Source organism: Topomyia yanbarensis, chromosome 2 (assembly GCF_030247195.1).
Source record: "Topomyia yanbarensis strain Yona2022 chromosome 2, ASM3024719v1, whole genome shotgun sequence".
Taxonomy (NCBI): domain Eukaryota; kingdom Metazoa; phylum Arthropoda; class Insecta; order Diptera; family Culicidae; genus Topomyia; species Topomyia yanbarensis.
The window spans coordinates 333,692,486-333,719,151 of NC_080671.1; the positions used below are offsets into that span (position 1 = coordinate 333,692,486).

Consider the following 26,666-nt stretch of genomic DNA (forward strand, 5'->3'; position numbering starts at 1 on the left):
CTAAGAATAAACAACTTTTTATTCAAACTTTTTTACGAACTTGGTTCGCAAAAAAAGAGTTCGTTATTTCGAATTTAGCTCGTAAAAAAGTTACGTAGGGAAATTTGGGGCGAGATGCCGCACATTTTTAAAAATCGATCCTGCATCAAAGTAAACCATTCAATAATTGATGAAATCATTTTTATCAATTGCGACAAGTTTCTAAAATACTGTGAAATGGCTTTAGTAATGAAAAAAAAAATCATCAACTTTCCATGAACATTTTACAAAAAAAGGTCATTGCGGGAGAGATGCCGCATGTGCGGGTGAGACGCCGCACCTTGGTCACAAACTGAAAAATGGTGAATAGAAGTATTTTTGGCTCTCATTGATGTTTTTGTGATCAAGTATCTTCAGCTGAGTTTCATGAAGTTTGATTACTCCTATAAATCGGCTAGCACCTTCACTTTTTTAAGGGGGTACTACCATTTCCAGAAACATTTTTTTATTCAATATTTTAAAAATATTTTTCTTTCTCAACCTTGTGTAACGGTTAAGTTGGAGTAACTTAATGCAGAGCACTATTTATCAATATGCTTGTACGAGCGATATACATATCTATGTGTTAATAGCAGTTCCTTAAAAGCACTGTTTGACTGTTTCTCCCAATGAATTTATACAACTTAGGTTTGTTCTTGAATGAATCATTTTGAAAAAGCATCAATTCGTTAATATTTTCGTTTTTATCTCAATATTGACATCACTACAAATCAATGCGTTCTCGAAAATTAGTGCCTGAAACTTTAAAGAATAAACCAAAGTAACTAATACTTAGATACATGTCGCCCATTTAAATATATAGATAAATAGACTCATAATCCTATATGTCACTGTGTTAGGTCCGTTAGTTTGTGGATATACCTTATTAAGAACCTATACCTGACGCAAATGATCATTTAATGACATTCCGAGATGAAAAAAATACATTTTAGCTAGGCATCCTCTTCCATTGAGTGCGGCATCTCACCCGCAATTTTGATGCGGCATCTCTCCCAATTGTAAGGGAGAGATGCCGCACGACGACATTTTCCTCTAAAATTATGGATGATCGTGCTCATGATCAGAATGCCTTCTAAAAGGTCCCAGCTATTCAACCGATACATGATTTACCAAAAAAATCGAACAATTTAAAAAAACGAAATTTTAATGTGGTGCTGAAAATGAGGCAACTGAATGCACAAAATCATTAATAAAATTTTCGTGAGTAATTAAAAAGGATTATTTTACATCTCTAGAGTTATAATTCTTCGAAAGACAAACTCACAATATCATATTACTGTATAAAAGTGACCCCATATACGAGATATAGAGAGTGCGGCATCTCTTCTGACGCGGCATCTCTCCCGAAATTACTCGAAATCGAATATTGCGTAAAAAAAGAGTTCGTATATGGAGATTTCAGTGTATACATTCATGAACTAAGGAGCTCAGTTGACTGTTTTGGATTTTTAAATAATGCTTTGTTGAAAAGCCTGAGTTGTTTGAAAATTTTTGGAACCTAAGAATTTGGAATATCTTCTAAATGTATCAACTCAAAACCACACAAGAACCAGTTCACGAATCCGTGAATAACAGTCTGAATTCCGTGAAATAGTTCACAAACAATATTAAGATCATGTACAAAATTGTATATTTCTTTAAGTAAATCATGAGATTGGGAATGTATTTCGGTCACGAATAATGCACCAGTTCAACAAGCATAAATGGATTCATGAATAATAATACGAGTTTCATGAAATAGTTCATGAGAAAACATCAGGGTTTCACCAAAAAATTTCGCCTTGGGGAGAAAGATTCTTGTATACCAAATTTTTCCTCCTTAGGGAGGAATAAAGCATAATTCCTTAAGAAGTTAATGTTGATGCACTCCACGTACATAATTGTATGGAACTAAATGTTTTCAAACAAATGATGCCGTATCGCATGCATAATTTTTTTTTCTGAGCGTACTATCAGGACCGGCGGAAAGCGTGAGTAGTATGGGTAGTACTACCCACTCGAAAATAACCGAGTGGGTAATTACCCACTCGAAATTTTGAACCATTTCAAAAAAATTAGATGTGCAACGCATGTATCTCGCACTACACACATTTGAAACCATCGATGTACCACAATTCCACTTGCATAAACGAACGTGATTTAATGTGAATGTAATGTAAGCGTATGCATTGCGAAAAGGAAAAAAAATCCTTACTAATGGACCCCTCACCCTATTCTTTCTACCCACTCGGGCGTAAAGTGTTTCGCCGCCCCTGCGTACTATCCAACTAAACATTAACATTTCAAAATCTCGAATCCTCCAATAATCTTATGTATGTCATTACCACTCAAATCTGTAGCAAACACTCCCGGTGGGATTGGCAATCGACAATTCTCAAAAACAAAGTTTTACTTGCCAAACCTCAAAGTTTTTATCTATCAAACCTCAAAAATAAACTCTGTTATAGATGATCCCGTAAAAATTGTCCCAGTTCTGTCCCATAAAACTAAGAATGCATGCCAAAACAGTCCAACTCAAAAAAAAACACTCACCACATTCTGTACATATCCCACCCACAGATTGACTCTATTGTTCGGGGATAATTGACATCAAAACCCTTCCAGTTACACAAGTGTTAGTGGTTTCAAACATCCACACAGGGGGTAGTTGTATGTAGCTTCTTCTCCTCGTCCTCCGGCTTTGGCTCGGCTGTTCCAGATGTCAATTTTTACAAAGAATGATACTAAACCCAACGGGCGAAGCGACTGCGAGCCTGCAGGACCAGTAAATCAAATTGTATGCGGTTAGATTCTACCCTCTACCACCAGATCGCAAACAAAACAAACCAAATCTCCACGACACAACTTACCTCCTCTACAAATGATTTCTTTGGCGTTCGAACGCCCCGACTTTCGGCGTTCAGGATTATCGTTTCGGCCAGGCTCTTCACTTCTTTGGTTTCCGTGGCCGGTCTCGATATCGGGAATTTGATCTTATCCTAGGGAAACCGCACATTTGTTTAAAAAACCAACAATTCAATCACAATTCTCACTAACCTCACTTCCACTGCTATCGCTATCACCGGGGAATCTCCGACTAAGCGGGTGGATTTCGTAGCCCAGCTTGGAGTAAGAACCCTTAACAGGCCGTTCCAGCTCCTGTGCAAGACTCCGGCCGAAGCCTGCTTTGGTGTTGTTGTTAGCAGCATGCAGTTGCAGTTGGCTAATCTGAGCCTGTTTGGCATGCAGCTCCTCGGTCAGATGCTTAATCCGTTCATCATCTGCATTTCGCAGTGTCAGCAGCTCCCGGATACGTGTTTCCAAAGTGTCTACCTCCTCCCGCAGTTCACTGTTCGTCACCTCGATGTGATTCAGTTCCTTTGTCGCACTCATCATCTTGCCTCGCATCTGGCCCACTTCAGTTTTGTGCGTTTCTTCTACCTCCTTCAACAGTCGGGTGCTGAGTGACAGCTCCTCCTCAAGTGCGACAATTTTACGTTTCTCCTTCTCAAGGTTCTCCACTGCCGGACCTCGAAGATAATTTTGCAACTTCAGGTATTCCTCCTTCAAAGTGGCGTACTCTTCCAGCAGAGCAGTATGCTTTGCAATCAGTTCCTTATTATCTTTGTTCAACTTCGCCACGCGGTTTTTCAGACTGTTTTCAGCCTCCTCCAGGTGAGTTATTCGCTCGTGAGCATATTCACTGTCTTTACTGAGACGCTCCTCTAATTGAGTAATTTTCGATTTGAGATTACATTCGATTGTCTCACACTTTGTGATTTTATCTTTGTACTCCTTCTCCATCTGAGCCCAAAGGTTGTCCGCGTTTTCCAGCGTTTCGTTGTAGGCTCTATTCAGCTCCGCAATGTTTTGCGTGAGTTCCTTCTCGCGGGTCAACAATTCTCCGAGCCTCATTTGCAAGTCATCGTTCGCCGATTCGTAGTACTCGATGTGATCGGATTCGATTTGGTTGAACGCAAACGGTTTCCGAATGGCAGCCATTTGTTCCTGCAACTGCCAGCTGTTGTACATCAATAGCACCGGGATGAACGCTAATATTAGATCGATACGATCGTTGAGTTCGTTTTCGGTTTCCTCAAGGACAAATATCCTCTCCTCACATTTGTGCACCAAGTCCTCCAGACTTTCTGCGCTATCTCTGGCATCTTGATACTTCGATTGGTACGAGCTTTTGGATATCTCAAGCTCTGTATTCCTCTGACTCATTACCTCGTAGTCAATTTCCATTCGTTGCAACTTCAACCTTGTATCGTTTTCAATCTCTTCCAGTTCGCACCTTTCCTCTTCCAACCGGTCGTTGTCGTCCTCTAACTTGTTAATCTGTTCACTCAACAGTTTCACCCAACCTTCCAGCTGAATCTCTCGCTGTAACCTCTCCGCTAGCTGCCTTATCTGCTGATCACCACTGCTCTCGTAAACTTTAATCTTGTTTTCCAGCAGTTCCAAACGATCCACATAGTACTGCAGCCTTCGTTTCTCGCAGGATTCCGCCGGCAAAGACAAGCTCACCCCAACCGGATTCTTTCCGCGTCTCTTAATCGAACATTCTTCGATCTTCTTCCGGAATCTGTTCAGTTTCTCAATCTCCGCGCAAAGTTCCGCGTTCGTTCGTTCCAGACACGGAAAATCTTCCAGCTCCGTTTGAGTGCTCGCACTGCTAATCATAATTTCGTCCACAAACACTCCACTCTCCTGCAGGCTGGTAGATCCCCACTTGGCCGACTTCTTCATTCCGCCAAAAGTCTCCGCAATCGATGCGATCGAAAGACTCTTTGGTTCGCTGCTATTGAATGGCTGAACGGTGGCCACTATCTTACCTTGCTGGCTCTTGAACGGCGTCGAGCTTATCGCAAGTGATTTCGGCGGGTGGCTTTCCGGGAAGGGGTAGTTGTACTTCTGCAAACAAAACAAACCATCAACATGTTTTAAGAAATGATACACGCACAAATCGAAAACTTACCACAGGTATCTCCAGACTTGTATCCTCACTCACTATCTCGTGATCCTGAGACAATGCCTCCAGATTGTTTAACAGCGACAGAATCTGCAGCAGGCACATCTTATCCTCTTCGTCGTAACAGGCCCGCTTGGACATTGTGATGATCCGCTTGCGTACGTCATCCGTCGGAATTTGATCCAGCAGCGACAGATCACAGCACGGCGACGGTACTCCGCTGGTGCGATGATCGTCCAGGTGGTGATGGCTGTTCGGAGATGTCACTCCCGAATCGGACCGTTCCGAGTGCATAATCAGATCGTCGTGCTCCTTGTCCGTATCGGTCCATACGTCCTTGGTGCTGTGGCTACCGTTGGTGCTGCCGACCGTTGGGCTTGGATTGCTGCGAAGTGACCACTGCAAATGAAAATAGATATAAAGCAAATGTTAGCTCGAGATAGGCTAGTGAGCGGTTAGAAATGATCAGAATTTCAAATGCCGTGGTGGTTTCTCGAGAATTATAGGCTGGGCGCTGGAGACTGCATATCGCACAAAGGTGATGAGGTTCATACATATTTAGCAGTGCTTTCAATTAAATGTTTGTGTATGTAATGAATGCCGCATGTGCTACTGTTACGGATTCTTCCTGTTTCCCACTGATTAATATACGAGGCACTGTTTATTAAGTGGCATTTACACATAAGTCAGTTATTCAGTTACTCGATTTTTCTATTTCAGTATGTTTGTACTGCGTTACAAAATTCCAAATTATTTTAACTGAACATCCCATTAGAACTGTAGTTTTATTTTTATACGTTTATGAGAGTGTGTTTTTGTAGATCAATATTAACACGCTGGAGCAATAGTTCCATTAACCCTTTCATGGCCACCTTTTTTCTAATGCATATTTCATTCCAAAAATATTTTTCTTTGAAAATGCGGTGGTTAAAAACACGAAAAACATTTTTTCATTAAGATCGGTGCTTTCTCGCAGTGCCACATTTTTATCTTCCAATGCTCAATGCAATTCTCCTGGAATATTTACAATAGTTCAATTGCATGTAAAACATAGTCGAAAACGGTCTAAATTGCTAGCTTTTATCAGTTTTCATTAATATTTCACAATAACGAAAATATATCAAAATATAATTTTTCGTCGTCAGCGTCAACTGTCGCTGGCAGCACTGCTCCATCGGAATCCAAACAAACTAATTGAAATAACTTTAGTTCAAGAGCTAATATTTCCAAATCAATCTTTGTCATATTTTTTTCGAGATTGCATCAAATATCGAAAATTTATTTGAGAAATTTCTGTGGTTGCACTCTTAACCCTCCGGAAGTCGCGCTTATGGCCTACTGAACAAGCAGCCGCTGGTGCCCTAAGACGATTTCGCTACATTTTCAGAGCAGTGTGCACTCAGTGCACTAGCGCGACTGCCGGATGGTTAAACCCGTAACTCCGGAACCGGAATTCAGATCGACACAAAATTCAATAGCAGCCGACGGGAAGGTTCATATGAGACTAAGTTTGGGCAAATCAGTCTAGCTATCTCTGAGAAAAATGAGTGACTTCATACGCACACACATACACACATTGCCGACGGAAAGGACGCCACCCAGCAGAGAGAAAGCTGGAGTACCGTTGTAGGTCGGAGCTAGAAACATGGGAAACAGCAAAAGTAGAAGAGCAAAAAGTAGAACAGAAGAGAAAAGTGACGCATCCGACTCGTTAGCAAACGACAAAGAGAGAAGCCTTGCTCGTCAAAGTCAACGACGCAACGGCGTATGCAGCGCTGCTAAAGAAAGTCGGAGAGAGTCCGGAGCTGAAGGATTTGGCGGAAAACGTGGTAAGAATCAGGCGTACCCAAAAAGACGAGACTAGTAACTTGACCTTGCAGGAGACTATTACCAAATCGATGGATGAAAAGGCAGAAGTTAAAGCCTTAAACCCGGAGATGGTGATTGTGTACAATGGCCATAAAGAAATCACGACGGAAGACGAGCTGAGAGGCGCACTGAAAAAGCAGTGTAACCTAGGCGAGGTGCACATTACGATCCGGCTTCAGAAGGGATACGGAGGAACTCAGACAGCGATGATTCGTTTACTGGTAACTGCTGCCGATAAGGTGCGCAGTTACGGTTGGATGTCCATTGAGAGCCGTCCCACGAGTGAAAAAAACAAGCGGAGACATGCTTCAATTGTTTGGGCTTTGAATTGCAAAATCCCGGATAGATCCGGGATGTGCTGGAAATGTGACAAGAGAGACAGCACGCAGAGGCCGAAGTGCTTACTTTGCACCCCAGCGGACGGAAACGACCATCAGACGGTTGGTTATAAGAAGGCGACTTCAGGCCAACTGTAACGGAGATAACCCAGATAAATCTGAAACACTGTGACACCGCACAGCAACTGTTGTGGCAGTCTACGACAGAAACAATGTGTGTTGTCGCATTGATTGCATAACCGTACCAAGTCCCCGCTGATAACAGTACCTGGGTGGCAGATAGATCAGGAACAGCTGCGATACAAGTTATGGGCAGATTCCCCATTCAAGAAGTGATAGAACGCTCATATGAGGGCTTCGTGATCGTTAAAATCAACGGCGTCTTCGTGTGCAGCTGTTACGCTCCTCCAAGGTGGACAGTAAGGTAATTTATCCTGATGCTGTAGCAGTGAACCGATCAGTTGAACAGTCGGAAGCCATTGGTGGTCACCTGGGCTGTGGAATGGGGCAGTAGAGTAACCAACACAAGGGGGAAGCTGCAGGAAGCTCTAGCAAAGTACGTACGATGTACGCTTGTGCACAGAAGGTTCCGTTAGCACATTTCAGAGAGATGGGATGGAGTCTATCATCGATGTCACATTCTCTAGTCCTCCATTGACGGCGAACATGGATTGGAGAGTATGCGAAACATATACGCACCACTAGGCGATTCGCTACCGTATCGGTCAACGGAACCCTGCTGCAGTACGAAGAAGGAAGACCGGCGAACGAAAGTGAAAGACGAAAGTCTTCAACAAAAACCTTTTCATTAAGACACTTACACCGGACAGCAGAGCCGAGAACGCGGATACTGATGATCTAAGAAGAAGGATTGCAACGACTTGTAACGCCACAATGCCACGAATATTGGAATCACGTAACAGACGGCGTCCAGCTTACTGGTGGAACGAGACGTTTAGTACGCTACGCGCTGCTTATCTCAGAGCCAGAAAGTGGGCTCAGAGAGCAACATCGGAGCAAGATAGAGAGGAGCACCAGGTAGTGTTTCGGGAAGCTAGGGCCGCTTTAAAACGGGAGATCATGCTTAGCAAGTCAGATTGCTACAATAAGTTGTGCCGAGAAGTTGACGCCAATCCCTGGGGCGACGCGTACCGAGTCGTGTCGGCGAAAATGAAGGGCTCGACGACGCCAGCCGAAATGTGCCCTGGTAAGCTGAAGATAAGCGTCGAGGGTCTCTTCCCGAAGCACGTTCCAACTACCTGGCCACCGACACCCAAGGTTCGGGTGGAATACCAAACGTGGTGCTGAAAGCTGCAATCCTGACGTACCTGGACATGATCAGGATGGACTCCTGAAAAAAAATCCTTAACAGGCTGACGAAAAGTACGGACGGCGAGCGCAGACTGTCCAAATTTCAGTTCGGATTCCGCAAAGTAGCTTCGACGGTGGATGTAATTCGAACAGTGCTGGAGAGTGTGGAGAGGGCATCTAAATGGAAGCAAAGAGAAGATCGATGCTGCGATGTGGTTACGATAAATGTGAAGAATGCATTTAACAGCGTCAATTGGGGAGCCGTCGCCGCAGCGCTACACAGAATGAAGGTCACCGACTATCAGTACCAGATCCTGAAGAGCTACTTCCAGAGCAAAGTGCTCATGTACGAGACAAACGAAGGGCAGAAGTCAATGCGAGTCACAGCGGGCGTTCTACAGGGCTCCATTTTCAGTTCAACTCTTTGGAACGGCTTGTACGGTATAGTCTTGACACTACAGCTGCTCAAGAAAGTGAAAATCGTGGGTTTCGTGGACGACCATTTGCCGGTTACTAACGGTGATGGATGACACACTAGAAGAAGTGCAGGTGTCGGTGACGGATATAATTGACGCGATCGAGAGCTGGATGAACGGGGTCAAGCTGCAAACAGCTCACCACAAGACGGAAGTGTTGTTGGTCAGAAACTGCAAAGCGGTGCAGTGGATGCAGATCGACGTCGGAGGGCAAGTGATTGTATCGAAGCGTGCACAAGAGCAATTGGGAGTGATAATGGGCTGAGCTTCAATAACCTCGTCGACTACGATTGCGAAGTCGGCGGAGGCAACGAACGCAATAGCGAGAATCATACCGAGAAGCACTACGAGACGTCTGCTATCTACTGTTTCGTCATAGATGCTCCGATATGGGGTTCCTACCTGGGATGCTGCGCTGAAAACAAAGCAGATCCGTGAAAAGATGAACAGGACATTCCGGCTGATGATCGTACGAGTCGCGAGTGCAATCAGAACAATATCGTCGGAGGCAGCATGTGTTACCGACGGGATGATCCCCTTCTACATCATCCTTGCGGAGAATCTCGAGTGCTACAATCGGCGAAACACCAAAAACGCGAGGAAAATGGTGAAAATCGATTCGATGGCGGGGTAGTTACTGCTATGGGACAATTCGGAGAACAGAAGGTGGACCTACCGGGTCATCCCAAAACTGTAGACGTAAGTCAACAGAACGCACGAAGAGGTTAGCTTCCACTTGACACAACTCCTGTCCGGCCACAGCTGCTTTAGGAAGTATCCTCATAGGTTGGCGCACGCAAGGTCACCGTTGTTCCCGGATTGTGAGAACGTTGAGGTGACACCAAAACATGCGGTCTTCGAATGTTCGAGATTCGAAACGACACGCAGGGAGATGCTTTAAACGGGATGACCGGACATCAAGCCAAATAATGACGTCTACAGAATGACAAGCGACGTGAACAAGTGGAACGGGTTCAACAGAGTGCAGCGGAAGTGGTGTGATAAACAGCGGCCAACGATTTTGGGAGAGCAATCACGGCCGGGAAACTCTCCGCTGGAGTAGGCTAGATCCACCGCCGGGGACTAGTCGAGCAGACTGCGACAGAGCACCGACTATGGGTCATCGACCGCCACGCTCCACTCGGAATCGCCGGACTGACAACGGCACCCTACCGTTTGACCCGAGCCCGAGCTGATACATTAAGCAAGTGGCAACATCAGTGGGATAACACTGTAAACGGTAGATAGATTCATCGACTAATTCCATGCCTGTCGGTGTGGGTGAATTTCCACATGACGCAGTTCTTGTCTAGTCATAGCTGTGTCAAAAAATATCTGAATAGATTCGGCTACGCGAGATCGCCGTGCGGCGATACAGAGGAAACGCCTGAGCCTGAGTCTTCGAATTCCCGCCATTCAGGCGTGTGTGGATGAAGACAAATGAGACGTTGAGAACAGAGTAGTCATTCAGATCATATCAGCACTGCAACGAAGATGACATCAGGAGTAATGACCAGCAACGTAGCAGTACAGGGCTTCCGGTCGAGTAGGCACCGATGAACCGGAAGTCATAAAACAATCGGAATCGTCGGACCCCGACACTCGACAAGTCAGTCCGCTAAAGAAAGATAAATGAGACCAGCGGTTCCTCGGGAAACCTGAGAAGCGCTAGTGATCCTCCACCCGGAATCGCAGGACTAGTCAGCTGACCTCGGCACCTCGACGTCGGGAAATTTCTCCGTCGGAGGACGTCGGCAAATTTCTCCGTTCGAAGAACGTCGGGAAATTTCTCCGTCGGAGTAGGCTAAGGCCACCGCCGGGGACTAGTTCGAGTAGATAGTGAAAGAGCACCGGCAAATGGTCGTCGGGGTCGCTCCAACCAGAATCGCAGGACCGACCTCGGCATCTACCCGGGTAGCATCGGTTTCGGATTACTTTCCATTGTTGGACTCTCGTCGTCGGAGTAGGGAAGATCCACCGTTGGGAACTATTCCGAGTAATCCGTAGCGTATCGTCGGAGCACCAGTGAACCGAGCGCAATACTCCACCCGGAATCACTGGACAGACATCGGGACTCTTTTTTTACAATGGAGAATACATTATCGTACTAGCCCAGTACACGTGCTATTAGTAGATGCAAAGCTACCACACGGGGTGTACTGGGGGTGTGTCGGGCTCTAATGGTGACGCAGCTATTAATACCGACTAAACTTCATTGGGCTCCGCCATTTCTTCCCCCAGGGACTACATTTCAGTATTACTTCTGGGGGAATGGCTGTACTTGATGAACTCATTCACTCTCGCTCACGCGTTCATATGTCCTGTATGAGGCTTACTTGGCTGCTCTCTCTGCCACACCTTGATTCACTCTCTAACACTCCACACGAGGCTTACTTTTGTGCTCACCTTTTTCGTTCCTTGCGAGGCTGACTTGTGTGCTCACCTTTTTCATTCCTTGCTAGGCTTTCTTTTGTGCTAGCCTCTAACATACCATGTGAGGCTCACTTGAATGCTCACCCTATCACCTGGTTCACTCCCGATCGTACCACTATGTTACACACTTGTCGCTCCCCCTGGCATCCCACGTGGGACATTTTTCTTAGGCCCCACATCTGGCATACCATGTGAGACTTACTTGGATGCTCACCCTTTCGCTCCTCTGCCACGCCACGAGGCATCAATAGCTAAGTCCCAACATACTACGCTACGACCCTCCCATCTTGGCATGACGCAGTCCACACATACGCCTATACACTCGCTCTTCTGCCTTGCTTCGGGGTGGTTGGATTTACCCCTTACGCGGTTGCCAGTCGCTGCGCCAAACCTGCCTCAGCATGAACAGACCATTCACTCATTTTTCTGCGCTCGGCCTTTTTTCGCTCCAACTGACCAATCACTAGTTAGTCGTGCCCGTCGTCTGTTGCTCGGTGCACCAAAATCCCTGTAGCCTGCAGGCAATCTGGGTGGTTACAGTCGAGACTGCGTTCCACTTCTCCACCGATTGACATATCCGCTGAATAAGGGTATCAGGGGTTGTGTCCCAGCCACAGACGTCAAACATTGCTCTTCTTTCGATGTCGAAATGATGACATACGAACAGTATGTGTTCGGTAGTTTCGTTTACACCTGGTTAGGGCAGGCTGGGACCTCCGCGTGCCCGAACCTGTGGAGGTATTGTCAGAAACAGCCATGGCCTGACAGGAATTGTGTCAGATGGAAGTGAACTTCCCCATGGGGTCTTCCCACCCAGCTCGATATGTTAGATATCAGCCGGTGGGTCTTTCGAGGAGTTATCCCACTCACGCTGCCATCTGGCGACTGAGGTCACCCTGGTGCGCTCGCGGGCTACTCTATTTCCACGTAGCTCGAAGCACTCCTCATCTTCCCGGATGACCAGCCCGACTGCCATCATGCTCGCTATCACATAGGATGCATCGTGTGATACCGTGCGGTAGGCAGATATCACTCTGAGGCACATCACGCGGTAGGTGCTCTCCAGTTTCTGTAGGTAACTGGTTACCCTCAGTGCTCTTGACCATGACGGGCCTCCGTACCTGAGGATAGATACGGCAACGCCTGCCAGTAACCTACGTCTACTGGCGCATACCTTTGAGCTGTTGGACATCATTCTCGATAGAGCCGCAACAGCAGTCGACGCTCTCTTGCATGTATAGTCGACATGACTGCCGAAGGTCAGCTTGTCGTCTATAATGACTCCGAGAGACTTCAGACTTCGCTGTGAAGTGATCGCGACTTCTCCCACATGGATAACTGCATGTTGTGCCGACTTGCGGTTGTTGACGATAACAACCTCCGTCTTATGATGAGCGAGCTCCAGGCCTCTCGCGCTCATCCATTCCTCCACCGTGCTGATCGCGTGTTCTGCGGTTAGTTCTACCTCAGGAATTGACTCCCCGTAGACCTCCAAGGTTACGTCGTCGGCAAAGCCGACAATCTTGACCCCAGGAGGGAACTTCAGTCTCAGAACCTTGTCATACATGAGGTTCCATAACACCGGGCCTAGGATCGAGCCCTGCGGGACTCCGGCGGTAATCGGAACCCTTTTCTGACCGGCCTCGGTCTCGTATAGCAGTACGCGGTTCTGGAAGTAACTTTCCAGGATCCGGTACAGACCCACCGGTAGGCTAAGCCGGTGTAACTAGAGCGCGATGGCATCCCAGCTTGCGCTGTTGAATGCGTTCTTCACGTTAAGTGTCACTAACGCACAGTATCGAATACCTCGCCTTTTTCGTTGGATCGCTATCTCGGCAGTATTTATCACTGAGTTGAGAGCGTCCACTGTGGACTTACCCTTCCGAAAGCCAAACTGGTTGCTTGACAGACCGTCCGTACCTTCCGCGTACGGGGTGAGCCTGTTGAGGATGATCCTCTCAAGCAGTTTGCCAGTCGTGTCGATCAGACAGATTGGTCTGTACGCCGATGGGTCGCCTGGCGGCTTCCCGGGCTTCGGCAACAGCACCAATTTCTGCCTTTTCCATCTATCGGGGAAACGGCACTCGTCAAGGCATCTCTGCATAGCTAGCCAGAACATGTTCGGGTTCGCTATGATCGCTGCCTTGAGAGCGTTGTTTGGAACTCCATCCGGCCCTGGAGCTTTGTTCATTGCTAGGGATTTAGCCACTGCGAGTAGTTCTTCATTCGTCACTGGAGCCACCATTTCGACCGTGCCCGCACTGTCTCGTAGTGCAGGTGGCCAGGGGCTTGTGGCTCGAGAGGGGAAGAGTACTTCGATAATCGTTGCCAACCGGTCCGGAGACCGTTCTGGGGGTGAGGAGCTCTCTTTGGTCTTGGCCATCACAATCCGGTAGGCGTCACCCCACGGATTCGCGTTGGCACTCTCACACAGGTTGTCGAAACACGCTCTCTTGCTGCTTTTAATAGTCTTGTTAAGGGCCAATTTCGCAGCTCGAAACACTTCACGGCGGTTCTCTCTTGCATCCTCGGTGCGAGCTCTTTACATCCTACGTCTAGCTCTGAGGCAGGCTGACCGTAGAGCTGCAATCTCGGCACTCCACCAGTATACCGGGCATCTACCGTTTCTTGGCAGTGTTTTTCTCGGCATAGCGGCATCGCACGCGCGTGATAGAACAGCTACCAACGCATCCCCGCTTAAACTGTCGGTGTTGGCCTCCAGTCCCAGGGCCGCGGTGAAAGCTTCGCTGTCGAAGTGATTGGACTTCCACCCGCGTACCTGACAGGGATCTCCCGCCCTCGGATGCTGCACACCATAGTTGATCTTAAAGCGGATTGCTAAATGATTCCATGCCTGGAGCCAGACTCAGGCTGGCAAATGTTAGGTCAATCCACGCCTCCACTCCGTTTCTACGGAATGTACTAGCGGAGCCATTATTAGCTAGCACAGTATCGAGTTTCGCAAGCGCTTCCATTAGCGCTTGACCTCTGCTATTTGTACAGCGGCTGCCCCACTCCACTGCCCAAGCGTTAAAGTCTCCCGCTATGACTACCGGTTTCCGGCCCACTAGGTCCGACGAGAGCCTGTCGATCATCTGGTTGAACTGTTCTATTGGCCACCTTGGTGGGGCGTAGCAGCTGCAATAGAACACACCATTGATCTTGGCAATCGCCACACCCTCGGCGGAGGAGTGTATTACCTCTTGAACCGGGAACCGTCCCGTTGTGCAGATTGCCACCATTCCAGACCCGTCCGACACCCAATTGCCGTTGCCGGCAGGGATGCGGTACGGGTCTGATAAGAGGGCGACATCTGTCCTCGACTCCGAGACCGACTGCCACAGCAGCTGTTGGGCTGCTGCACAATGGTTAAGATTTAGCTGTGACGACACGAAGGTTCGCCCATAGCATGTTTATGGGCTTGCTTCTTAGCGGTGCAGATAAGGCACTTGTGTGCTGGTTCAGCTGGTTCTAGAAGACTTCAACTTCCACAGTATGCCATGGGGTTGTCTTCACGATGATAACCGATCTATCTTACTGCATAATATTCGCAACAATTTCAATATAACCATCATGAATACAGTGGAAATGACAGAAAGGCCTACTCCACCAGCAGGGCTAAGCGCGTTAGATTTATCATTGTACTCGACATCGCTACATTGATTGTAAGAGTTACGCGTCCACTATATCCGGAACAATCCCACTCCGCAGTAAGCAGAAAATTTTCATATGATATTTATTAAAGATCGCGTAGCTTCAACGAGTTTTTGAGTATTGCTTGTTATAGGACGCTCGAAAATTGGCAAATTTTACGGGACAATGGAAGTTTAGGAATCTCAAAGATATAAACAAACTTTGGTTAAAGGGGATGAATGAATGACGTGACTTCCTTTAGGTGATATATCTGGTCATATCCAATCATTGTATGTACGTTGAATACACATCTCCAGCGTATTGAGGTCATGGAAGAAGATCTTTGAGCTTATGGTGACGGTTGTTGCGATATTAAGCATGTTGTCTAGTCGTGTGTCTAGTGTTTTAGCCCAAGATCTTCGGTTTTTGCATGGTTTTTTTTGCACGACTTTTTTCGGCCTCGGTCCAGTCCGAGATGTGCTGGCTATCCTCGATCTCTCCTATATGTCTCTCATATACATATTTTTAAACACGATAGATATCCAAATGTTGTTGCCTCTTCTCCTTTGATTGACATCCTAACAGCTAATTGGAAATCTGATCCTAAGTGGATCCAAGGAGGCCAGTCGGCGATCCGGATCATGTTGTCCTGACAATGATCTTCCACTTGCCGAAAAGCTGCAAGTTTAATTTCTTTTCTTCATCATTGTTGTTTGCCCTCTCCTCACTTTCCCTGATATGGTCTTTGCTACTGAGGTTCGAATCAATCTCTCCTGTCTGTCTTTTGTCTTCCCTGTAAAATGTCTACTAGTGTTTCGTCTTATTTAAATTTTTAATCCAATAATTGTTTTTGTTCAAGCATACAAATTGTATATCTAGTCTTTAAAAATATTTCAAACTGCATCCTTTAGACTGAATAGAATTGCAAATATTTTTGTATATCGATCAGAACTCCTTGCTTTAGGATGTAGCTGTGTCAGAATGTATTTCCCAAGCACAAATATAAAAAATAATCCCAAATTACGAACCATATCCCATATTTTCAATAAATTTAAATTGCAAAGTAAAATAACTTGTATCTAAGTAAAAATGTGAAATTGTTGTACATAGAGAACATACGTGGTTAATCTCAGGTTTTGGTATGTTCCAAACTTTCGAGTGGGTAATTCCCCCCTCGCTAATTTTCGAGTGAGTACTACCCATACTACCCACGCGTTCCGCCGGCCCTGGAAGTATACATTTTCCGTAACTCGTTCTCAGATAGTTTTGCTGTATAAAATAGAGTAAACAACCAAAAAAAATGAAAATTAGACACGTCTACATCTGCACCCTTTTGAAAAATTGCTCTTGTGTCAAAATTTTGCAATTTCCAGAGAAAATCATGGAGATTCATAAACCGAACACAACTGCAAAGTTTCGTTCAAATCGACGATGGTCATATTTTGAGGTCGGCCGGTTACTCATGGAATACCTCTCCCCCGGGACGCGGCCTGCCTGGATAAGCGTAAAGCGAGTTAACAACTTATGATGTCAGAACCAACTAAACGTTAAGTCAAGCGAAGTTTTCACATTAAGCATTTTGCGACGATAATTCTCTCAACTTCCCAAGAACATAAACATTTCGGGAAATATTAGGGTATTCAACTGATCTAACCGATTTCAAGGACATGCTAGCCAAACATTCTTTGTCTCGAAATGCGCTTAACAATATTCGGTTAGTAAAACTCGCCACCTAATGCTTCTATGGGAAATCCCCTGAATAGAAAACAGGAACCAATCCACTGGTCGCGAGGAACACTTACCGCTCAAATGGTCAAATCCTATCGAAGAATAGTCACTGTTCCACGGTTAAGCAATGAACATCGGCGACGAATAAACCCAAACGAAGATTAATTCGACTCAGTGAGGTTTGAAACAAAAACAAATTGCATCCATAAAACTTGATCGATGAATGATTCTTTATTGTGCATCGTCAAACCTAATAAAACCATTTAACCTAAGCTTACCGTACAATTCCCCTGGCCCAAACTCGATTCAAATCGCTCAACCGTGGCGGGTTCGTCGGCGAAGCAGTCATAGAAGTCTTTCAACGTACCGCGTCACCAATTTTTCCACCTATTTCGTACCAGCCATAAACTTAATGAGCCTAGCACGAAACTGACCGTGGCAAACTGTAGCATAAACAGATGGGCATTTCGTACCCAATGGGGCTTTCTTTTAGCTTTTTCACCCCAAAACAACCCAGGGTTCATTGTTACCCGTACGGATAATTTCACAAACGGTTTCTTCCACACAAAATTCAATTACTTCCCTTGTTTTTTTTTGTCTATCTCAGTTGCGTCTACACATATGCATATCAGATCACGGAACCGTACCGCGCCGCCGCTACCGCCCGCTTACTTAATCTCAATCGTAAAGTGGATCTTTCTGCGAGCAAAACATATTTAGGTTTCCCATCATAACCCATAAATGGACCTGCTCTCGAAGCCGCTGCCAAGCTGTTTGGCGTGTAATTTGGCAGTTTTGGTGTTAATTTATGTTCGTCTTCCTCCTACATACGTTTGGCTCTCGTGGGGGAGCTTATCTATGCATTACCTGCGGCCCACGAGGTCTATAGTTCGGCATTTGTTTAGACAGCTTGAGTTGTGGTACGAGAAGATGTAAAGTGCTACCGTAAATCAGACCGATTATTATATGATATGGGGTAGGTTGACGAGGCTTTGAGAAATTTGTAGCTCAGAGCTGATTACAGATTTTAATTTTTATTTCTTTTTCTTGAGAGTAGGTTCGGAATACAGAACTAGCGTGTATTTTCCTCGAATGGGTTGTGTGAATATTTTTTGAAGTGGGAAGAATTTGAATCGGCGTGGTCTAACATAAAGTTACTAATAACTTGAGATTGCAACTAATTCTTTTATATTTTTACTTCTGCCCGTGAAACCAAAACCAGGTTCATAGCTTACTCACGCCCAATCCAGTCAAAATCGCTTGTCGTAGAGCCGTAGTTAACCGGGCCGTAAATTTGACGTTCCCAGTTTACCTGATGCACGCCGAACGATAACCTTGACTAAGGATTGTTCTAAAAAAAAACTTCCATTAGGCAATCGGCTTTCGGTCGACACGGTCACGGTGAAAATTGCAAACACCAGCCCCAGATCCGACCCAAAGAATGAAACCGAAAGGTCAGGTTCTTAATTGCACACCATTATGCGGTGGTAAAAGGTTCCGCGTTGTGTCTCCAATAGCCTGTTTCGGTATTTATAGATAAACCATGAGAATGAATGGCTGGCCGTGGCGCCTTAAAAATTGCGATATTTTCCAGTGAACCAGGCACAGCAGTGGCGTTCGCGTGTGCCCAAGGACTATCGCTTCCGCAAGCATGAATTTTATGTAGCGCTCTATAATGCCGCTCTGCTGCTGGTGCTGGTGGTTTTGATACTGCTGAGACTGGCCCATCTGGTCTGAATAGAGTTTTAAAGACCCAGCCTCCGGGCAAATTAGTTGGCACACCAGCCAACGGTGATGGGAACAGTGCAGCAAATTATTTCGTAGTTTTTTTTGTGTATATATTTTGATGCTGTCGATCCGTTAGACTTTCGTACGGTTTTCGGGTGGTAATGTGTGCTATTACTGCGTTGCAGTGGCAGACTGTTTGGAGAAAAGTGATTTTTTTCACTTTACCTGAGATAAAAAGGTGGCATTTATTGATAACGTCACAAGTAGCGGTCGTACAGCGGGAGAAAAAGAGAAACCCAAATATCCAATTACCAGCCAAATGGACAAATTACGTTGATAAATTAACAAAACGTTTCAAACGGAAAACTTTTTTGTTTTAATTGTCGATTGGGAAATATTTTGCCATTAAGCACATTTTTGAATCTACGATTGGTCTTGACTGGAAACCAAGTCTTGCCGTTATACGGAATAAGTCCATTCAGATGAAAATGTTGTACGAAATGAAGAAATTAACTTTTAATTGTGGTTTTGAAACATGTGGCCTATATTAAGTCCTAATTACCTTTTCGTCGATTCTATTATAGTAGTTACAAGACGAGGGAAAAATAAATACCTTAACTCATGTGACTTGTAGATTTTGAATCAAGCGAACACACCCAGATGCAGGTACGAAGGGTTTTGCTATGAGAAAGTTGTGCATTTAACAATTTACTTTAACTATCTCAGTTCTGAGGCCAGTAAGTGGCATGTGTCTGATACGCTATTAGATTTATCGGCTTTGTTGCGGCGTAGAATCCATATTTCAGATTTCTTATCGCTGAGAGCTGTTGACACTAGGGGTGTTCAGCAGTCAGCGCAACAACTGAAGTGTAAACAAGATCCAATGAAGACCAGCTATAGTTCGAAACCGTCTGGGGACGCTAAATACTATGTTCGTCTGATCACCTACTGCACAACTTTTCAATAGATACAAGTGACAGACCGAGACACACTGTTGAAGATCCATGCGCTCTGTCAGAATTGCTTCAAGGCTGAATAACCAATACCAATACACTTGTCGAAACAGTAAAGGTTGTCATTGCACAGTGGTCTGTTTTATGTTAGAGAGGAATAACCATGCATAGGTTTTGGGAGTAGCTTGTAGCAAAGAACACACAAATTCTGTGGAACTACCCACATCTACTTCCACCCAAGTGGTCAACATTTACTTATGTTTTGGTATCTGATACGGCTCACCTGTATTCTTCTTAATCCTGATTAGCTACACCAGTCTTTTTGATTGATGACGACAAAGGCAATTCATATCCTGCACTCGCAATTTTTTTTCAAAAAATAACTTAATGAAATAAATAGGTTTTTCGGTGAGTCTTAACAAATGTGAGTCTCGTTAGATTTGAGCAAATTAATGAGAAAACGATGAAAAAGGTTGCTAAGTCGAATCCCTAAAGACAACGGTCACGACAGGCCCGTGCGCAGAAAATTCTCAAGGGGAGGGTTTCATTTTTTTTTACGTTTCTTTTAAATAAATGTTATAAAAACCCTCAAACTTTGAAGATTTTTGTCAAGGCCTGGAGAGCCCAATCTTGGGTACCAATCGACGCAGCTGAATAAATTTAGTAAATGTCTATTATCGTAAAAGGTTCTTCAACAGATACCGCTGCCGTCTGGCTTGTGGCAGTGTCGGATTGATTTGTAGTAGTTAAGCCCATTGCTTACACCTTCTATTTCGTATTGAATGTTCAGGTATGAAGGAATAGGTTTCGTAACTCACATTCTCACGATACGAACACCATTTGGTATACATGGAAAAAAGTTTCTCCATGTTTCAAACTTTCACCGTTACGTACTCCGACATGATGGTTGTAGTGAATTTATTGGTAGTACGCGGGGATAGATCGATCAGACGCACATCAGTCTTATCATCGTCAATCGAAACGGGTATCTTGATTCTAACATTGTCATGCGCAACGACATGTGGCATGTTGTTTCTCATAACCAAACTTTTCGCCATGCCCAAAGTTTAAAATGCTATCAGTACCGCCTTACGAGTATGCGCCTCTATTATTTGCTCCACTTCGCGAACACAAGGGCAGATTGGACAAACGCTCACCGTGTTGTACCGAAGATTGTTCAAATTTTGCTGCTGAGTTTCAATCATTTTTAAATAAACGATCGATACCGTATCGATGAAAGCAACGGTGCTCTATTGTTCACACTGGTTTGGGACAACTGTTATTTTTCGATTGCGTTGCTGGCGCGGTACATATAGACAGTAGACTGTATGTAGAAGCATTCGTTTGATTCACTCCACCGTTAACAAGCTGAGCGATTTTCATAATCACCAGCTCGAGAGAGCACTCAATGAAGTTATTCCACGATAGTTATTGATGTTTCACCATTTTCCTAATAATAAAATGGATTTCCACCAAGACACTAACAAAGGAACTCTAGAAGAAGCAGAGTCACCAAAACTTCGATGTGTCCTCTCAGAGGTACCAAAGGAAGCTTTTCTGATCCCAGATTGAAAGACGATTTAAGCTAAGAAGAAGCTCTAGAGGAATTCCACGAAGATCCGTCCGAAAATCTTTAAAATCGTGACCGACCATCTTAGATTCCAATGAAACTTTACACGTTTCACCGTCATGCAAGACTAAATATTTTCCACAGGTAATAAGATTATTTTGACTCAAGAGCAACTTTTCAAAAGGGCGTAAACGTTTCTACGTGCATGAATTTCAAATTTTTTTGTTCGATTACTGTATTTTATACAGCTAAACTATCTGAGAACGAGTTACAGGGAATGAATACTTCTGTCTGAAAAAAATATACACTGAAAAAATTGTTGTGTCATGTTTCAAAAAAACAAAAATTTATGATAAAAATTTAAATTGCGAAAAAACCCATTTTTTTAAATTTTTTATATTTTGTTACCAAAAACATAAAAAGAAAAGAAACATTTTGAATGTGATTGCATGATGGAGAAAAAATCGATAAAAAAGTTTTCCTAACAATAACTTCGTACATGTTTTTAAATTTCATACTAATAGACATCGCAAGTAGCAATTGCAACTTGTTGAAAGTTTTAAATGTTGCACAACTGCTACACAATATTTTTTATTGTTGGATATATTTGAAAATAATTTCCATGAGTTTTTAAACTGATTGTGCAGCTATGTAACTATAGAGCTAGCCAATAGTGTTAAGTATGCAAACATCAATAATAGTTGTGAAACTAATCAGAAACTTTGCTAACTAGCACAAACAGTCAAACAAGTTGCAAATGCCTCATTGTTTGCCATTCCACCCTAAAACAGAACTGTTCAACTACCACCTACTCGACAAATGGCACAGCTATTGTTTTCATTATTTTTCTGCAATTAGGAACATGTTGCACAACATACAAATAAAGTGCGCTTTTTCCATAACATAGTTGTTACCAAGAGAGTTGCAAATACTATACAGTAACAAAGCGTGCTACTTGGGATACAAAATTTTAATTTTATTACAGAATATAATTCTAAGCAACATTTAAAATCAAAATGCATTTAACAAAAATCTTCCAAAATGCGATAGTTTTCGAGATAATTGAAATTTTGCTCCTTCAAAAACAATTAATTCGTGTAATTATGCTCTTTTTAAAAGTTATTCGCGTTACCCCATCAAAAAATGTCAGAAATTTAATGTTTATCGTTTTAAAGACGTAAAAGCAACTTTTTTAGTGTATTTGGATCCTGGAGAAGCTTTCAATAAAAAAGTTTTCCTAACAACAACTTTTGACATTTTTTTTATAATTCTTACTGTTTGCAGTCAAAAATACAATTTTCTTTTTGAATATGATTCTAAACGCCATTTTAAATCGAAATGCTCTTAACAAAAAATTTCTAAAATGTAGTAGTTCTCGAGATATTTTAACTTTTGTTTTAACAACACAATTATTTTGTTTTATTACGACCTTTTCATAAGTTAGTCGCGTTTATCCATCAACAATAATAGGTTTTTCAAAAGGCCCGTAAACTTTCCTGCAACTTTCTCTTTGACATCAAGGCGATATTGTGAAACATTTTAAAGTTACATGAAAACAACCAACATATGATTCAGCTATATAGTTTAATCATCAGACCCTATGGTTGCACGAAAGTTTACGCCTTTTGAAAAACCTATTATTGTTGATGGAGAAACGCGACTAACTTATGAAAAGGTCGTAATAAAACAAAATAATTGTGTTGTTAAAACAAAAGTTAAAATATCTCGAGAACTACTAAATTTTAGAAATTTTTTGTTAAGAGCATTTCGATTTAAAATAGCGTTTAGAATCATATTCAAAAAGCAAATTGCATTTTTGACTGCAAATAGTAAGAATTAAAAAAATGTCAAAAGTTGTTGTTAGGAAAACTTTTTTATTGAAAGCTTCTCCATGATCCAAATACTCTAAAAAGGTTGCTTTTACGTCTTTAAAACGATAAACATTAAATTTTTGACATTTTTTGATGGGGTAACGCGAATAACTTTTAAAAAGAGCATAATTACACGAATTAACTGTTTTTGAAGTAGCAAAATTTGAAATATCTCGAAAACTATCGCATTTTGGAAGATTTCTGTTAAATGCATTTTGATTTTAAATGGTGCTTAGAATTACATTCTGTAATAAAATTACAATTTTGTATGTCAATTAGTATGAAATTTAAAAACATGTACGAAGTTATTGTTAGAAAAACTTTTTTACAGATTTTTTCTCCATCATGCAATCACAATCAAAATGTTGCTTTTCTCTTTAGGTTTTTGGTAACAAAATATAAAAGATTTTAAAAAAATGGGTTTTTTCGCAAATTAAATTTTTATCATAAATTTTTGTTTTTTTGAAAAATGACAACATTTTTTTCAGTGTATATTTTTTTCGGACAGAAGTATTCATTCCCTGTAACTTGTTCTCAGATAGTTTTGCTGTATAAAATACAGTAATCGAACAAAAAAAAATTAAATTCATACACGTAGAAACGTTTACGCCCTTTTGAAAAATTACTCTTGTATCAAAATATTCCAATTGCCAGAGAATATCATGGAGATTCATACAGCGAACACACCTGCAAAGTTTCGTTCGAATCGACGATGGTCATATTTTGCGGTCGGCCGGTTTCTCATGGAATCCCTCTCTAGTAATGATTGTTTCATCGACATTAATAGTGACCAGAGTTTGGTCCACAACTGAAATTGGTTCGATTTGTTTGGTTGCCAAATTTTCTTGCAAACAGACTACAGCTCGAACGCTTCTTTCTCTTTACAATTTCCATGTAAAAAAAGTAAGTTGTAAAAAGAAATAAAGTGGTACTATCGAGAGATTAACAAAGGCATCGGATGGTACAATTGGGAGACTCGAGTGTATTAAGTTTTGTTTGTCGCACTCACGCAGAATGAATAAAGCGAAAACTCAATAATTTGAAATGAAACGGGAGTTCAATAAAAAATGAGAATGATTTCAATACCTTTCCGTAATTAAAGTAAAGAGCGTTTTTTTTCTGTTCAAGAGAATTGCTCTCTGGACTCCCTAGAAATGGGTGGCATGTTTCTTTTCGCTCGGGTGATGTTAGTTCAATCGAAGATGGCGTCGAAACAGCAAGCACTCCGCGAGCGTGTTGTATGGTTTTATGAAACACATGGCCATCGTGGAAAAAAGTTTACGGTAGACCACTTTCGAGACGGAAACGTGCCCGTGAGTATAGTTTACCGGATCCTGGCAACTCTGAGCGTGGAGCGAAAGGCCGGTAGCGGCCGTCCGGCGAAGATAATAACGAAAAAGAGGAAGAAGAAAAATGAAGCGTGGAAAAAACTGTTCGACAACAAGGACGGAGCGAGTTTGCGTGACGCCGGCCGAAAATATCCTTGCTCCCATACCTAGATTCACTGAACCCTCAAGATGGAGGACATCATGTGTCGGAAGAAGACAGTACACGAGTACACGAACGAGCAGATAGCGATCGTGTAACCGCAGTGCCGGTGGATGACGAAGAACTACCGCGATATGTCGTTCGTACTGGACGACGAAAGTTAATTTCCGCTCTCGAAGACCCACATTCCAGGAAATGACAGCTACCATTCCAGCGACAAATTGGCCACATACCCCGAAGTAAAATATAAGTTTAGGCATAAATTTTAAAAGAAAGTTATGCTTTACATCGCCATATCGGACAGAAGGATTTCGAAACCGTGGTTCAAGCCGAGCGGTCTGGCCATCAATCAACAAGTGTACCAGCTCGAGAAAATTCTTCTGCCGTTCTTAAACGAGCATCATTCGGATGGGAAGTACGTCTTCTGACCGGACAAGGCGTCTTCCCATTACGCCAAGAAGACGCTGGAGAATCTTGAGCAGAAAAAGATCCCGTACGTGCTGAAAGAAAGGAACGCGACCAACTCGCTCCAGCGTCGTCCCATTGGGGATTTTTTCGGCTCTCTCAGTGCTTTAGTGTACAAAAATAATTGGCGGGTCAAGGATACGAAGCAGTTGACCGCCAGAATCCGGAAGATGGACGTCAGTGCCGTCCAGCGCTCTTGTGTGAGCATCGCGACTAAGTTGCGTCGTACGGCCCCTTCTCCAATATTCATTAACGTTTTTTGAAGAATAAACATTACGTGTTTATTAAAAAATGCTGAATTCGTTGATTTTTTATTTGTTTTAAACTACATGACTGAAAAAATTCTCATTTTTAATTGAACACCCGTTATTGGGCTTATAGGAGAAAAACCAGGATAAATCAAGCTATTTCCTCGATTTCCCAGGACACCAGAACAGTCAATGAAAAACCAGAACATGTCCTGGGAAACCAGGACGTATGGTCACCCTACTAAACCTAAATCTCTAGTATCTCGGAATCCTCATTCATCCAGGACAATTGTATTACTACTTCAGTAGGGATTGTGCTCTTGCTTTTTTATTTTTTGTTAATCGTTCATTTTTTCCATTGCTGCATTTTTTTGCTTGCTTGCATAATGATTTACATCTTTACAACCAACTACGTATGGTTTCTTACCCTTCTTGGCACTACTCATTCCTATGTATCTGCTAGCTGGTGCTGAGAGTTCCTCGGCAGTGGTATTTCACCCGATACCGATGCCATTTTTAGCGAGCCATTTTGCAGCTAGCCGCTCCAACGGAAAGATCGGCGTCGATAAAATTTCTCCAGGCTACGATATCCAGAATTCCTCCGACTTCATGCTTATCCTGCTTAGTTACTGCTGACTAATATTGAAAGTTGTCGTAACGTGAATCGGCCCAGCGAAGCCGACCAACTTGACTTACAGCCCTTTCCAGCCACCCCCGCAAGGTTTCTTCCTTGATTTCTCAACGACTTGTTTCTAGAGTGACCGAACTCAAATGACATTTTGTGTCAACACAGCTCGCTGTATATTATTTTCCTAAACAGGAAGTTTATACATTTTTAAAAATAATTCAAAACCCTCATGGGAGGGGTTTGAACCCCTAAAACCCTCCCCTTGCGTACGGGCCTGGGTCACGATATTGAGGAATTTCGCGCCAACTCGTAAAAAATGTTGGCACCCTTTCAGATTTTAATGAAATTTTCTGTTTTTTAAAAAAAAACTTTTCCTTGGACTGGAAGACTGCAGTTCAGTTGTTCATCTCAAAGATGATAAATTTTATGAAACAATTGACAAATTTTTCTAAAATTTATTTTATATCTGATGGAAAAGCAGCACAATACAAAAATTTAAAAAAACTTCGCAAGCTTGTGTAGATTCCAGTCAAAGTATGAACTAAGCACAGAATGGCATTTTTTTGCATCATCCCATAGAAAATGACCCTGTGATGCTGTTGCTGGAACTCTCAAGCGAATGGCAAAAAGAGCCAGTCATGCTCGCGACTATGGAAATACCATAACAACTCCCCGAGAGTAATATAACTGGGCAATTGAACAAACTGATTAAAATATCACAAGATTCAATTTCTGCTACATATCCACTGAATAGTTCAACAAAATGTCAGAAGAACTCGAAGAACTGTATCATAACGCCAAAACAATATCCGGCACTCAGAAATTCCACAGTTTTGTTGCTATTCCTGGTGGCAAAGTAAAGGCGAAAAGGTATTCTAATTCAGAAGATGAACCAAAAATATTTTCCTTGTATTGGAATAATGCAAAATAGCAT

At 43.1% G+C, this 26,666-nt stretch overlaps 1 protein-coding gene across 2 annotated transcripts in view; it reads right to left on the reverse strand.

Annotated features, from left to right (window-relative positions):
- Nucleotides 1–26,666, reverse strand: part of LOC131683959 (nucleoprotein TPR) — a 600,452-nt gene that overhangs the window by 20,878 nt on the left and 552,908 nt on the right. Inside the window, exons 9-12 of one of the 2 annotated variants that reach the window (XR_009304588.1) lie at nt 5,000–5,392; nt 3,076–4,935; nt 2,889–3,017; nt 2,572–2,792 (exon numbers count right to left, since the gene is read on the reverse strand). Coding sequence is in view for 1 of the 2 variants with exons in the window: in XM_058966381.1 (XP_058822364.1) it covers nt 2,889–3,017; nt 3,076–4,935; nt 5,000–5,392 (2,382 nt within the window). In the remaining variant the exon portion in view is untranslated. The remainder of the gene's footprint in view (nt 1–2,571; nt 2,793–2,888; nt 3,018–3,075; nt 4,936–4,999; nt 5,393–26,666) is intronic. The other variant, XM_058966381.1, reaches the window with a different exon arrangement.